General features: G+C 42.3%; 2 protein-coding genes across 2 annotated transcripts in view; both read right to left on the bottom strand.

The window, feature by feature from the left end:
• The window catches only part of LOC110519495 (adhesion G protein-coupled receptor E5), a 237,587-nt gene that overhangs the window by 163,626 nt on the left and 56,461 nt on the right, over nt 1-17,500 (bottom strand). The window lies entirely within an intron of this gene.
• LOC149978700 (uncharacterized) overlaps nt 9,863-17,500 on the bottom strand; it is a 22,348-nt gene continuing 14,710 nt past the window's right edge. The window contains exon 6 of the mRNA XM_090195175.1: nt 9,863-13,551. Coding sequence (XP_090051301.1) covers nt 13,546-13,551 — 6 coding nt within the window. The 3' untranslated portion in view covers nt 9,863-13,545. The remainder of the gene's footprint in view (nt 13,552-17,500) is intronic.

Genomic DNA, 17,500 nt, shown 5'->3' with positions numbered 1-17,500 from the left:
CTGCTATAGTGTGGATAAAGAGTTACCTGTCCAACAGAACACAGAGACACATAATCCAGGTAGAATCAGGAATTCTAGGCCCCTTACTTTTTAAAGGAATTCTAGGCCCCTTTCTTTTTAAATGAATTCTAGGCCCCTTACTTTTTAAAGGAATTATAGGCCCCTTACTTTTTAAAGGAATTCTAGGCCCCTTACTTTTTAAAGGAATTCTAGGCCCCTTACTTTTTAAAGGAATTCTAGGCCCCTTACTTTTTTAGATGTTTACTAATGACATCAAATCAAATGTTATTTGTCACACAATACAGTGAAATGCTGACTTACAGGCCCTAACCAACAATGCTGTTTACATTTTTTATATTAAACAATACTTAAAAAAATATGAATAAGGAACACAAGCAATAAATAATTAAAGAGTAGCAGTAAAATAACAATAGCGAGACTATACACAGGGGTACCGGTACAGAGTCTCTTTTCGGGGACAGCCGGTTAGTCTAGGTAATTGAGGTAGGTAGAGTTATTAAAGTGACTATGCATAGATTATAAAATAGAGTAGTAGCAGTGTAAAGGAGGGGGGGGGGGGCAATGCAAATAGTCTGGGCAGCCATTTGATTAGATGTTCAGGAGTCTTACGGCTTGGGGGTAGAAGCTGTTTAGAAGCCTCTTGGACCTAGACTTGGTGCACTGGTACCGTAGCAGAGAGAACAGTCGACGACTAGGGTGGCTGGAGTCTTTGACAATTTTTAGGGCCTTCCTCTGACACTGCCTGGTATAGAGGTCCTGGATGGCAGGAAGACTGGTAACAGTGATGTACTGGGCCTTCCTCTGACACCACCTGGTATAGAGGTCCTGGATGGCAGGAAGCCTGGTAACAGTTATGTACTGGGCCTTCCTCTGACACCGCCTGGTATAGAGGTCCTGGATGGCAGGAAGCCTGGTAACAGTGATGTACTGGGCCTTCCTCTGACACCGCCTGGTATAGAGGTCCTGGATGGCAGGAAGCCTGGTAACAGTGATGTACTGGGCCTTCCTCTGACACCGCCTGGTATAGAGGTCCTGGATGGCAGGAAGCCTGGTAACAGTGATGTACTGGGCCTTCCTTTGACACCGCCTGGTATAGAGGTCCTGGATGGCAGGAAGCCTGGTAACAGTGATGTACTGGGCCTTCCTCTGACACCGCCTGGTATAGAGGTCCTGGATGGCAGGAAGACTGGTAACAGTGATGTACTGGGCCGTAACCACTACACTTGTCACGTTCTGACCATAGTTATTTTGTGTTTCCTGTCTTAGTGTTTCTGCACCAGTTTGGACTGTTTCGGTTTTGACACGTTTATAGTTTTGTATTGTGTTCATGTTGAGTTTTCTTATTAAAAAACATGAACTAGAACCACGCTGGGTTTTGGTCCGCCTCTCCTTCCCAGGAAGAAAGCCATTACAACACTCTGCAGTGCCATGTGGTCGGAGGCCGAGCAGTTGACATACTGTTGAGTGAAGCCAGTGTGTCTATGCATGAGGATGACACAACACTATATATGTCAGCTACTACAGAGTCTGAAATGACTGCAACACTTAACAAAGAGCTGCAGTGACTTTCAAAATGGGTGGCAAGGAATCATTTAGTCCTAAATATTTCACACACTAAAAGCATTATATTTGGGACAAATCATTCACCAAACCCTAAACTTCAAATAAATCTTCAAATGCATAATGTTGAAATTATGCAAGTGAAGGTGACTAAACTGCATGGAGTAACCCTGGATCGTAAACTGTCATGGTCAAAACATATTGATACAACAGTAGCTAAGATGGGGAGAAGTCTGTCCATAATAAAGTGTTGCTCTACCTTCTTAACAACACTGTCAACAAGGCAGGTCCTACAGGCCCTAGTTTCTACCTTCTTAACAACACTGTCAACAAGGCAGGTCCTACAGGCCCTAGTTTCTACCTTCTTAACAGCACTATCAACAAGGCAGGTTTTACAGGCCCTAATTTTGACGCAGCTTGACTACTGTTCAGTCGTGTGGTCAGGTGCCACAAAGAGGGACTTACTGTAGGAAAAGTGCAATTGGCTGAGAACAGGGCAGCACGGCTGGCCTTCTGTTGTACACAGAGAGTGAACGCTAATAATGTGTGTGTCAAACTTTCCTGGCTCTAAGTGAAGGAGAGATCGACTTCCTCATTACTTGTATTTGTGAGATAACTGGACATGTTGAAAGCACCAGGCTGTCTGTTTGAACTACTGGCACAAAGCTCAGACAGCCATACATACCCCCCAAGACATGCCACCAGAGGTCTCTTCACAGTCCCCAAGTCCAGAACAGACTATGGGTGACGCACAGTACTACATAGAGCCATGACTACATGGAACTCTATTCCACAGTACTACATAGAGCCATGACTAAATGGAACTCTATTCCACAGTACTACATAGAGCCATGACTAAATGGAACTCTATTCCACAGTACTACATAGAGCCATGACTAAATGGAACTCTATTCCACAGTACTACATAGAGCCATGACTACATGGAACTCTATTCCACAGTACTACATAGAGCCATGACTACATGGAACTCTATTCCACAGTACTACATAGAGCCATGACTACATGGAACTCTATTCCACAGTACTACATAGAGCCATGACTACATGGAACTCTATTCCACATCAAGAAACTGATGTAAGCAGTCACATTTGATTTAAAAAACAGATACAATTACACCTTATGGAACAGCAGGGACTGTGAAGCAACACAAACATACACACAGACACGCATACACACACAATAACATACACACTATACACACAAGTACACATTAATTTTGTGTTGTAGACATGTGGTAGTGGAGTAGGGGTCTGAGGACACACACTTAGTGTGTTGTAGACATGTGGTAGTGGAGTAGGGGTCTGAGGACACACACTTAGTGTGTTGTAGACATGTGGTAGTGGAGTAGGGGTCTGAGGACACACACTTAGTGTGTTGTAGACATGTGGTAGTGGAGTAGGGGTCTGAGGACACACACTTAGTGTGTTGTAGACATGTGGTAGTGGAGTAGGGGTCTGAGGACACACACTTAGTGTGTTGTAGACATGTGGTAGTGGAGTAGGGGTCTGAGGACACACACTTGGTGTGTTGTGAAATCTGTTGTGAATGTTTTGTAATGTTTTAAACTGCTTTAATGTTGCTGGACCCCAGGAAGAGTAGCTGCTATCCGAAGAGTAGCTGCTATCCGAGGCGGTGCAGCCAACGGGTTTCTCCACGCATCGCGCAGACAGAAACAAACATCTTTCGGGTAAGAAGAGGGGCGGGGGCGTATGCCTTATGGCTAACCTGACATGGTGTGATGAAAGAAATATACAGGAACTCAAATCCTTCTGTTCACCTGATTTAGAATTCCTCACAATCAAATGTAGACCGCATTATCTACCAAGAGAATTATCTTCGATTATAATCACAGCCGTATATATCCCCCCCCCAAGCAGACACATCGATGGCTCTGAATGAACTTTATTTGACTCTTTGCAAACTGGAAACCATTTATCCGGAGGCTGGATTCATTGTAGCTGGGGATTTTAACAAGGCTAATCTGAAAACAAGACTCCCTAAATTTTATCAGCATATCGATTGCGCAACCAGGGGTGGAAAGACCTTGGATCATTGTTACTCTAACTTCCGCGACGCATATAAGGCCCTGCCCCGCCCTCCTTTCGGAAAAGCTGACCACGACTCCATTTTGTTGATCCCTGCCTACAGACAGAAACTAAAACAAGAGGCTCCCACGCTGAGGTCTGTCCAACGCTGGTCCGACCAAGCTGACTCCACACTCCAAGACTGCTTCCATCACGTGGACTGGGATATGTTTCGTATTGCGTCAGACAACAACATTGACGAATACGCTGATTCGGTGTGCGAGTTCATTAGAACGTGCGTTGAAGATGTCGTTCCCATAGCAACGATTAAAACATTCCCTAACCAGAAACCGTGGATTGATGGCAGCATTCGCGTGAAACTGAAAGCGCGAACCACTGCTTTTAATCAGGGCAAGGTGTCTGGTAACATGACCGAATACAAACAGTGCAGCTATTCCCTCCGCAAGGCTATCAAACAAGCTAAGCGTCAGTACAGAGACAAAGTAGAATCTCAATTCAACGGCTCAGGCACAAGAGGCATGTGGCAGGGTCTACAGTCAATCACGGACTACAGGAAGAAATCCAGCCCAGTCACGGACCAGGATGTCCTGCTCCCAGGCAGACTAAAGAACTTTTTTGCCCGCTTTGAGGACAATACAGTGCCACTGACACGGCCTGCAACAAAAACATGTGGTCTCTCCTTCACTGCAGCCGAGGTGAGTAAGACATTTAAACACATTTAAACGTGTTAACCCTCGCAAGGCTGCTGGCCCAGACGGCATCCCCAGCCGCGCCCTCAGAGCATGCGCAGACCAGCTGGCCGGTGTGTTTACGGACATATTCAATCAATCCCTATACCAGTCTGCTGTTCCCACATGCTTCAAGAGGGCCACCATTGTTCCTGTTCCCAAAAAAGCTAAGGTAACTGAGCTAAACGACTACCGCCCCGTAGCACTCACTTCCGTCATCATGAAGTGCTTTGAGAGACTAGTCAAGGACCATATCAAATCCACCCTACCTGACACCCTAGACCCACTCCAATTTGCTTACCGCCCAAATAGGTCCACAGACGATGCAATCTCAACCACACTGCACACTGCCCTAACCCATCTGGACAAGAGGAATACCTATGTGAGAATGCTGTTTATCGACTACAGCTCGGCATTCAACACCATAGTACCCATAGCTCGTCATCAAGCTCGAGACCCTGGGTCTCGACCCCGCCCTGTGTAACTGGCTACTGGACTTCCTGACGGACCGCCCCCAGGTGGTGAGGGTAGGCAACAACATCTCCTCCCCGCTGATCCTCAACACTGGGGCCCCACAAGGGTGCGTTCTGAGCCCTCTCCTGTACTCCCTGTTCACCCACGACTGCGTGGCCACGCACGCCTCCAACTCAATCATCAAGTTTGCGGACGACACAACAGTGGTAGGCTTGATTACCAACAACGACGAGACGGCCTACAGGGAGGAGGTGAGGGCCCTCGGAGTGTGGTGTCAGGAAAATAACCTCACACTCAACGTCATCAAAACTAAGGAGATGATTGTGGACTTCAGGAAACAGCAGAGGGAACACCCCCCTATCCACATCGATGGAACAGTAGTGGAGAGGGTAGCAAGTTTTAAGTTCCTCGGCATACACATCACAGACAAACTGAATTGGTCCACTCACACAGACAGCATTGTGAAGAAGGCGCAGCAGCGCCTCTTCAAACTCAGGAGGCTGAAGAAATTTGTCTTGTCACCAAAAGCACTCACAAACTTCTACAGATGCACAATCGAGAGCATCCTGGCGGGCTGTATCACCGCCTGGTACGGCAACTGCTCCACCCTCAACCGTAAGGCTCTCCAGAGGGTAGTGAGGTCTGCACAACGCATCACCGGGGGCAAACTACCTGCCCTACAGGACACCTACACCACCCGATGTCACAGGAAGGCCATAAAGATCATCAAGGACATCAACCACCCGAGCCACTGCCTGTTCACCCCGCTATCATCCAGAAGGCGAGGTCAGTACAGGTGCATAAAAGCTGGGACCGAGAGACTGAAAAACAGCTTCTATCTCAAGGCCATCAGACTGTTAAACAGCCACCACTAACATTGAGTGGCTGCTGCCAACACACTGACACTGACTCAACTCCAGCCACTTTAATAATGGGAATTGATGGGAAATGATGTAAATATATCACTAGCCACTTTAAACAATGCTACCTTATATAATGTTACTTACCCTACATTATTCATCTCATATGCATACGTATATACTGTACTCTATATCATCGACTGTATCCTTATGTAATACATGTATCACTAGCCACTTTAACTATGCCACTTTGTTTACATACTCATCTCATATGTATATACTGTACTCGATACCATCTACTGTATCTTGCCTATGCTGCTCTGTACCATCACTCATTCATATATCCTTATGTACATATTCTTTATCCCCTTACACTGTGTACAAGACAGTAGTTTTGGAATTGTTAGTTAGATTACTTGTTATTACTGCATTGTCGGAACTAGAAGCACAAGCATTTCGCTACACTCGCATTAACATCTGCTAACCATGTGTATGTGACAAATAAAATTTGATTTGATTGATTTGATTTGATTTGCTGCCTTGGCTGGAACTAATGGGGATCCTTAATAAATACAAACACAACACACCATGATACAACAACACTACACACCATGATACAACAACACTACACACCACGATATAACAACACTACACACCATGATACAACAACACTACACACCACGATATAACAACACTACACACCACGATATAACAACACTACACACCATGATACAACAACACTACACACCAACACAACAACACTACACACCACAACACAACAACACTACACACCAACACAACAACACTACACACCACAACACAACAACACTACACACCATAACACAACAACACTACACACCGCAACACAACAACACAACACAACACAACACAACAACACTACACACCGCAACACAACAACACTACACACCACAACAACACTACACACCGCAACACAACAACACTACACACCGCAACACAACAACACTACACACCGCAACACAACAACACTACACACCACAACACAACAACATTACACACCGCAACACAACAACACAACACACCACAACACAACAACACTACACACCGCAACACAACACACACCACAACACACTGCAACACACCGCAACACAACAACACTACACACCACAACACAACAACACTACACACCACAACACACAACACAACACACCACAACACACCACGATACAACAACACTACACACCACAACACACAACACAACACACCACAACACACCACAACACACCACACCAACACAACACACAAATGAAAACTGTCACATCCTTATCATGTACACAGTAGATACAAGTTGTTGACATGGTTTACCGTCAGATACCAACTAACTAAGTTACAAATGAAGACATGTTGACAGAGAGGAAGTTGAGGTGGAGATTAAAACACCCAGAAACCCACAGCACACCAGTGCTAAAAATGTTACCATGGTAACCATCCTAGCATGCATCCCAAATGACAACCTATTACACAGTGCACTATGGGCCCTGGTCTAATGTAGTGCACTATACAGGGAATAGGGTGTCATTTGGGCCTCAGCACTACAAAGAGGAAGCTGCCGGTGGAATAACGGTATCTACGGCAATAGAGGAAAGTCCCTACTATGATATAAGCACCACACTCAGATCAGTTTACATAGTCCCTTACTGATCATCATTATCCAGGCTTACACAGTCAAACTGAACCTAGACCTGTCCTTATGAGGCGGTTTGCAGTGGCACAACAGTAACCTCTGTTTGAGGAAGTAGCATTGAGATCAGTAAGGGTAGTGACCTCTCTAACAGTCTAGATCAGGGGGGTCACACTCATTTTGCCAAGTGGGCCGCATTTGATCTTCAACCTGGTCCGGAGGGCCGCACTTAAAATGTCATATATTTCCTCTGCATCGTTTTCTCTGAGAGATCCATCGCTATTTGACTGTCTAAATAGAAGACACATGTACCATGTCAGTTTCATTCCAATACTACACTTTATATCACATTAGAGTGTAATATAACAACAACGTTTAAAATAGAAACACTGGATTTTTTACATTAAAAATTATAAAAAACATTAAGAAACATTCCACTCATGAGGACACTGCTCCCTCCTTTCCTCTGAAGTGTACACTCATTCACTACTTCAAAACTAAAAGCATTGGATTGGTGGAGGCATGCTAGTGTGAGATCAGTGAAGGAAAGTGAACAAGTGTACACTTCACGAGAGAGGAGGGATTATTGGGACGCACCCCGAGTCTTAGTTCTGCCGCATGCAAGACGATGTGTTGGGGTCATAGTTCAAACTGGTTTAGGGTACGGGGTCACGTTCCAGTCCGACTACAATGCAGTCGTTGCATTGCTTCAACCAATGGCTGTGTGCTACGTAGCTGTAGTTGTATTTATTCTGGATCCCCATTAGTTCCTGTCAAGGCAGCAGCTACTCTTCCTCTTCCAGCAAAATGAAGGCAGTTTTAAAAACATTACAATACATTGATAACAGATTTCACAACATAATAAGTGTGTGCCCTCAGGCCTCTACTCTTCTACCACTTATCTACAACACACAATCCATGTGTACATGAGTGTATACTGTGTATGTTATCTTGTGTTTATATGCACTTGTCTTTGTTTGTGTTGCTTCACAGTCCCCGCTGTTCCATAAGGTGTATTTCTTGTTTAATCAAACTGTACTGTTGGTGTGAGTTACTTGTTGTGGAATAGAGTTCCATGTAGTCATGGCTCTATGTAGAACTGTGGAATAGAGTTCCATGTAGTCATGACTCTATGTAGAACTGTGGAATAGAGTTCCATGTAGTCATGGCTCTATGTAGAACTGTGGAATAGAGTTCCATTTAGTCATGGCTCTATGTAGTACTGTGGAATAGAGTTCCATTTAGTCATGGCTCTATGTAGTTCTGTGGAATAGAGTTCCATGTAGTCATGGCTCTATGTAGTACTGTGGAATAGAGTTCCATGTAGTCATGGCTCTATGTAGAACTGTGGAATAGAGTTCCATTTAGTCATGGCTCTATGTAGTACTGTGGAATAGAGTTCCATGTAGTCATGGCTCTATGTAGAACTGTGGAATAGAGTTCCATTTAGTCATGGCTCTATGTAGAACTGTGGAATAGAGTTCCATGTAGTCATGACTCTATGTAGAACTGTGGAATAGAGTTCCATGTAGTCATGGCTCTATGTAGAACTGTGGAATAGAGTTCCATTTAGTCATGGCTCTATGTAGTACTGTGGAATAGAGTTCCATTTAGTCATGGCTCTATGTAGTTCTGTGGAATAGAGTTCCATGTAGTCATGGCTCTATGTAGTACTGTGGAATAGAGTTCCATGTAGTCATGGCTCTATGTAGAACTGTGGAATAGAGTTCCATTTAGTCATGGCTCTATGTAGTACTGTGCGCCTCCCATAGTCTGTTCTGGACTTACAGCTCAGTCAGGCATCAGATTGCTGCTATATGAAGTGATGGGTACAGCTGTGAGTTCAGGCAGACGTCTGGATTGGAATGTAGCCAAAAGATAGGGGTCATGGGGTTAGAGGTCAGGGGTCAGAGGTCAGGCAGGTTCAGGGGTCAGGGCTAGCATGGCCTCAGCCGTCTCATTTGTGCCGGGCGCAGTGTTGTTCGGTTGTTACTAAGCCCTGACAGACAGGTGTATTGACCAGGTGTGTTTGTGCACATGCCTAGAGGGCTGCGCACCGAAGGAACCCACACACACTCATCCTCATCTGTAGTGGACACACACACACACACACACACACACACACACACACACAAGCTAAGCTGAGATCCTCGCATCACACACACACACACACACACTCACACACACACACACACACACACACACACACACACACGCACACACACACACACACACGCGCGCGCTTCCACACACACAGATGCACAAATACACACACTCATCCTCATCTGTAGTGGACACACACAAAGCATGCTGAGCCCTTGCCACACACACAGACACACAAACACAAACACACGGACACACAAACATGCCGGTCTCACCTATCAATCGCACTTGCACAAACCAAACAGGGTCTCCATTACAACCATTGCCGTGCTGATGTGACAACATAATATTATTTGCGTTGTCGTGGAAATTACCACCAGGGACTCAAAGTCAAACTTAAATGAATCATTCTTTATTATCAGCAAGCTGGAGAGGTTCCAACAAACTTCATGCAACATAGTACACATCGGTCAGGAGCTCTGCCGGGGCAGTCCCGTTAGATCTCTAATATACGGCTGTCCAAATAATTCATATAAGCATGATTTACATGATTCATTATTCATCATCAACGTTGGTTCCTGCAAGTGACTGACTGACTGATAACTAACAAGGTTTCTTCTCTCAAATCTGGGACCTTGAAATTGAGATACTCATTTTGGTTCCCAGAACAATGTTCTGGGCGTACTGTCAATTGGTCTGAGGAGGAGGTCACAGTCACCTGCACGAACCAAGATAGAGTGAGAGGAGATGCTGTGTACAATTAAATGCTACCTCTTCAGACAACAACATTTTCCCTCACTTTCCCTCCTTGTATTACGCTGTGATAACTATTGTTAAAATTGTTATAATTGTTCAAATGGCTTTAAAACGTCATTTTTCGAAATTAAAAGCCTGAAACCAGACAAACTATTTACTGTATGACAAATTATTACCACCAATATTCTTAATAGAAATGTCTAAGACAAATGTCAAATAGAATAACAACACACTGTTAAAAACATTTTATCAAATTGGCTTATACTCCCCCTGTAACATTGACGACCTCACTGCAGAGTTACAGGGTCAGATTTGGTAGAGGGCTAACCCTTAGGGAGAAATCCCGACCATATAGCAGAACCAATCTGGAGAGATTTTTTTTTTAAGCAAGAAAAAAATAAAACAAACAAAACATCATACAACAAACAAAACAAAAACCACAATTCAAACAACAACCAAGAACAACAACCACAATACACTTCTTCCCTTTTGACACATGACTCACATCGTGTTTTATGCGTCCAAAACAACAACAACACTGCCGGTTAAGTAAAAAATAAACAAATCAGAAAAACAAATACAATCAAATGACATACCTTGATAACTCCATAAGGAAATAATTGTATCCCATAAGGTAATTCAAGATATAGTAATATGGACTGGAGACAGGTTTCCCTCATTCAGGGGCAGCACTCTCTCTCTCTCTCTCTCTCCTCCTCATGGTCTGAATCACACATAGGACTATTGATAAAACGTGTATGTGACCAATCTGATTTAATTTATAATCTTCTACCTAATTATCAGTGTTTACATCTTACATTTAAATCTCACCCAATGTCTCTAGCTTTTCTGGTGAGGGTGATTAGGCCTCACCAGAAAGTCAGAATAGAGGTCGGAGGTCATTCAACCCTATTAAGTGAGTGTTTATTTCCCCATTCTTTCCCCGTTCTTCTGTATCTTAAAAGACGTTTCAAACATTTTGTGTACAAGGTTTACACTGGGGTTTTCAGTACATTTCTTAACCTCTCTAGGGTAGGGGGCAGCATTCAGAATTTTGGATGATATGATATGATATGCATATAACTGGTGTCTGGTGAACTGGTGAAATCGTGTCTGTGAGTAAAACAGAACTGATTTGGCAGGCGAAAACCTGAGAAAAATCCATTCAGGAAGTATTTTGGGGGAGATTTTGTAGTTTTCTATTCAATGCCATTACAGTATCCATTGATTTGGGACTCAATTTGCAGATCCAATGCCTTCCACTAGATGTCAACAGTCGTTAGAAATCGTTTCAGGCTTGTATTCTTATAAATTAGGGAGTAACACCAGTCTGAATGAGTGGACCCTACCGTGTCGCAGAGCTTTTTCATGCGCAATCCCGAGAGAGTGCATTTCTTGTTTACCTTTTATAGTGACAATGTTATTGTCCTGTTTAAATATATAAATCATTTAGGCCAAAAACAACCTGAGGATTGAATATAAACATCGTTTGACATGTTTCTATGTACTTTACGGATACAATTTGGATTTTTTTGTCTGCCTGTTTTGACTGCATTTGAGCCTGTGGATTACTGAAGAAAAAGTGCGAACAAAACTGAGGTTTTTGGATATAAAGAGACTTTATTGAACAAAATGAACATTTATTGAGTAAATGAATGTCTTCTGATTGCCACCATATGAAGATCATCAAAGGTAAGGGATTAATATTATCTATATTTCTGAGTTTTGTAACGCTTCTGCTTGGCTGGTCACTGTTTGGATAATTTGTCAACTGGGCTATGATCTGGGCTAGGTATGTTCTGGGCTAGGTATGCTTTTGTCGAAAAGCATTTTATAAATCTGACACCGTGGTTGGATTAAAAGGACAATTTCCCTTTATGCAACATTTGTACAAACAAATAATGAGGGATCTTCCTTAAATATTAACTTCTTGTTAATCCAGCCGCTGTGTCAAATTTCAAAAAGGCTTTACGGCGAAAGCATACCATGAGATTATCTGAGGATAGCGCCCCATGTAAAAAAAAAAAAAACATACAATCATTACCAGCCAAGTCGAGGAGTCAGAAATAGCGATAAAATGAATCACTTACCTTTGATGATCTTCATATGGTTGCACTCACAGACTCCCAGTTACACTTACAATTAATCCTCAGGTTGTTAATTGTATTTATAATCAATAAAAATTTTAACCGGACAATACCGTTTTCAATAGAAAGGAAAAATAACAAAGAGTGCGTCAAATCAGGTCTGCAAACTTCCTCTGTCCTCTGACCAAAATTGCTTTTCACACATCGTTTTTCAAAATAAAAGCATCTAGTGGAAGCCATTGGAACTGCAATCGGATTCCTAACCCATTGGATTCTCTATTGGTATTGAGTTGAAAAACAGCGACATGAAAACAATTCCACTTCCTAGATGTATTTTTCTCAGGTTTTCGCCTGCCATATCAGTTCTGTTATACTCATAGGCATATTATTTTAACAGTTTTGGAAACTTGAGAGTGTTTTCTATCCAAATCCACTAATTATATACATATCCTAAATTCTGGGCCTGAATAACAGGCAATTTACTTTCGGCACGCTTTTCATCCGGAGGTGAAAATACTGCCCCCTACCCACGAGAAGTTAACAGCAGGGAGATAGGTATCCTAAGGGGCGGCAGTAGCCTAGTGGTTAGAGCATTGGGCCAATAACCGAATGGTTCCTAGATTGAATCCCCGGAGCCGGAAGAAAAATATATATGTTGTTCTGCCTCTGAACAAGGCAGTTGACCCACTGTTCCTAGGGAATCATGGTAAATAAAATGTTGTTTTTAATTAACTGACTTGTCCAGTTAAATAAAGGTTCAATAAAAATCAATTAAAAAACAGCCTGATCCAGGTATATTTATACTGTATATTAATTACATCATTGTCACTAACTGTTAAATGCCTCAGTAAGTCTTTAAAAAGGAAATGTACACAATCTGTAATGACTCTGTGATGCCAGATGCTGGGAGACGAGAAGTAAGTACAGGGAATGAATATTTAATGGATTAACAGACATGAAAAACAGGAACGGCGTCTGGACAGGAGAAACAAAACAACATCAATGCAGACGCAGAAAATTAACTGGAGGGGGTGACAGATATAGGGTAGATAATCAATGACATGATGGAGTCCAGGTGAGTCCGATGAAGCGCTGGGGCGCGTAACGATGGTGAGAGGTGTGAGTAATGATGAGTCGTCTGGCAACCTCAAGCGTCAGAGAGGGGGAGCAGGAGCAGACGTGACCAAATCATTGGTAAACTCATCAGAAAACTTGATATAGGAATTTCCATCAAGCCTGGAAGAAAGAAAATTAACATATACTAATCAGTCCTAAAAGTCTTCATCTTAATCGAGCTTATTGCATCTTGGGAAAGAAGTCTTGATAAAACCATGTGTAAACAGAATCATACTTCAGACACTTCAGATGATACAGTGTCCCATTAAGCAGAATCATACTTCAGACACTTCAGATGATACAGTGTCCCATTAAACAGAATCATACTTCAGACACTTCAGATGATACAGTGTCCCATTAAACAGAATCATACTTCAGACACTTCAGATGATACAGTGTCCCATTAAGCAGAATCATACTTCAGACACTTCAGATGATACAGTGTCCCATTAAACAGAATCATACTTCAGACACTTAAGATGATACAGTGTCCCATTAAACAGAATCATACTTCAGATGATACAGTGTCCCATTAAGCGGAATAGGCACCTTCTAAAGTAAACAATCCCAAAGTCCCTTTCTTGTAATCTAATCATGATGAACCTGTTGCATTGACATGCAGAACCAGTCCACAGATTGGACACACCTACTCATTCAAGGGTTTTTCTTTATTTTTACTATTTTCTACATTGTAAAACAATAGTGAAGACATCAAAACTATGAAATAGCACATATGGAATCATGTAGTAACTAAAAAAGTTTTAAACAAATCAAAATATATTTTATGTTTTAAGATTCTTCAAAGTAACCACCCTTTGCCTTGATGACAGCTTTGCACACTCTTGGCATTCTCTAAACCAGCTTCACCTTGAATGCTTTTCCAAAAATCTTGAAGGAGTTCCCACATATGCTGAGCACATGTTGGCTGCTTTTCCTTTACTATGCGGTCCAACTCATCCCAAACCATGTAAATTGGGTTTGAGGTCGGGTGATTGTGGAGGCCAGGTCATCGGATGCAACACTCTGTCACTTTCCTTCTTGGTCAAATAGCCCTTACACAGCCTGGAGGTGTGTTGGGTCATTGTCCTGTGGAAAAACAAATGATAGTCCCACTAAGTGCAAACCAGATTGGATGGCGTATCACTGCATAATGCTGTGGAAGCCATGCTAGTTAAGTGTGCCTTGAATTCTAAATAAATCACAGACCGTGTCACCAGCAAAGCACCCCACACCATTACACCTCCTCCTCCATGCTTCACGGTGGGAACCACACACGCGGAGATCATCCGTTCACCTACTCTGTGTCTCACAACGACATTGCAGTTGGAACCAAAAAAGTCAAATTTGGACTCATCAGACCAAAGGACACATTTTCATCGTTTTATTAATGTCTAATTCTTGTGTTTCTTGGTGCAAGCAAATCTCTTCTTATTATTGGAGTCATTTAGTAGTGGTTTCTTTGCAGTAATTTGACCATGAAGGCCTGAATCATGCAGTCTCCTCAGAACAGTTGATGTTGAGATGTGCCTGTTACTTGATCTCTGTGAAGCATTTATTTGGGCTGCAATCGCTGAGGCTGGTAACTATAATACTTATCCTCTGCAGCAGAGGTAACTCTGGGTTTTCCTTTCCTGTGGCAGTCCTCATGAGAGACAGTTAACTCTAATGTACTGATCCTCTGCAGCAGAGGTAACTCTGGGTTTTCCTTTCCTGTGGCAGTCCTCATGAGAGACAGTTAACTGTAATGAACTGATCCTCTGCAGCAGAGGTAACTCTGGGTTTTCCTTTCCTGTGGCAGTCCTCATGAGAGACAGTTAACTGTAATGAACTGATCCTCTGCAGCAGAGGTAACTCTGGGTTTTCCTTTCCTGTGGCAGTCCTCATGAGAGACAGTTAACTGTAATGAACTGATCCTCTGCAGCAGAGGTAACTCTGGGTCTTCCTTTCCTGTGGCAGTCCTCATGAGAGACAGTTAACTGTAATGAACTGATCCTCTGCTGCAGAGGTAACTCTGGGTTTTCCTTTCCTGTTGTTGTCCTCATGAGAGACAGTTAACTGTAATGAACGTATCCTCTGCAGCAGAGGTAACTCTGGGTTTCCCTTTCCTGTGGCAGTCCTCATGAGAGACAGTTAACTGTAATGAACTGATCCTCTGCAGCAGAGGTAACTCTGGGTTTTCCTTTCCTGTGGTGGTCCTCATGAGAGACAGTTTCATCATAGTGCTTGATGTTTGTTGTGACTGCACTTGATGAAACTGTCAAAGTTCTTGAAATGTTCCACATTGACTGACCTTCACGGCTTAAAGTAATGATGGACTGACGTTTCTCTTTGCTTATTTGAGCTGTTCTTGCCATAATGTTGACTTGGTCTTTTACCAAATGGGGCTATATTCTGTATACCACCCCTGCCTCCTCAAATTAACTTTTAACAAAACAAACCTGTTAATTGAAATGCATTTCAGGTGACTACCTCATGAAGCTGTTTGAGAGAATGCCAAGAGTGTGCAAAGCTGTCATCAACGCAAGGCCGGCTAATTAGATTATTTAAAATGTGTTTTACACTTTTTTGGTTACTATATGATTCCATATGTGTTATTTGATAGTAGAACATAGTTCAAATAAAGAAAACCCTTGAATGAGTAGGCGTGTCCAAACTTTTGACTTGTACTGTCTACTCTTTCTGTCCCAAATGTCCCTTACAGCCTGTTTGAGTTCTGTTCATTTTCACAGGCAGCTTATCTATTTGTCCACAGGAAGCTTATCTTTAACCCAAACAACAGATGGCAGCCTCTAATATGATGAGTCTCAATTCCTCTTTTCCTTATGTGACCTTGTATTCAAAAACACTTCAAAATACTAAGACACCACATTATTAAAATGCTATCTGAAAGTCACTAATAACATATTACATTAACAAATCTCTATTAACTCAGTATAATATTCATACATTGTTACTTTATCAAATCTCTAGTAACCCATTATACTCTATATACATTGTTACATCATCACATCTCTAGTAACCCATTATACTCTACATACATTGTTACATCATCACATCTCTAGTAACACATTATACTCTATATACATTGTTACATCATCACATCTCTAGTAACTCAGTATAATATTCATACATTGTTACTTTATCAAATCTCTAGTAACACATTATACTCTATATACATTGTTACATCATCACATCTCTAGTAACTCAGTATAATATTCATACATTGTTACATAATCACATCTCTAGTAACACATTATACTCTACATACATTGTTACATCATCACATCTCTAGTAACACATTATACTCTACATACATTGTTACAATATCACATCTCTAGTACCTCAGTAAAATATTCATACAGTATATTTGGTAATAGTACTCTCTCCTTTCATATCTTCACATCACGCAAAATCCCTATATAATGTTAAAAACTCAGCTCACAGATTTGGTTGGGGTATTCATTCATACACACACCTCTTTCAAACCAGTGGACAGAACTGGTTGGGGTATTCATTCAGACACACACCTCTTTCAAACCAGTGGACAGAACTGGTTGGGGTATTCATTCATACACACACCTCTTTCAAACCAGTGGACAGAACTGGTTGGGGTATTCATTCATACACACACCTCTTTCAAACCAGTGGACAGAACTGGTTGGGGTATTCATTCATACACACACCTCTTTTAAACCAGTGGACAGAACTGGTTGGGGTATTCATTCATACACACACCTCTTTCAAACCAGTGGACAGAACTGGTTGGGGTATTCATTCATACACACACCTCTTTCAAACCAGTGGACAGAACTGATTGGGGTATTCATTCATACACACACCTCTTTCAAACCAGTGAACAGAACTGGTTGGGGTATTCATTCATACACACACCTCTTTCAAACCAGTGGACAGAACTGGTTGGGGTATTCATTCATACACACACCTCTTTCAAACCAGTGGACAGAACTGGTTGGGGTATTCATTCATACACACACCTCTTTCAAACCAGTGAACAGAACTGGTTGGGGCATTCATTCAGACACACACCTCTTTCAAACCAGTGGACAGA

The sequence above is a fragment of the Oncorhynchus mykiss genome, chromosome 13 (assembly GCF_057628025.1).
Source record: "Oncorhynchus mykiss isolate SJ-2025 chromosome 13, ASM5762802v1, whole genome shotgun sequence".
In the NCBI taxonomy this organism is placed as follows: Eukaryota; Metazoa; Chordata; class Actinopteri; order Salmoniformes; family Salmonidae; genus Oncorhynchus; species Oncorhynchus mykiss.
Note: the sequence above shows the minus strand (reverse complement) of the source record. Positions and strands in the feature narration are given on the sequence as shown.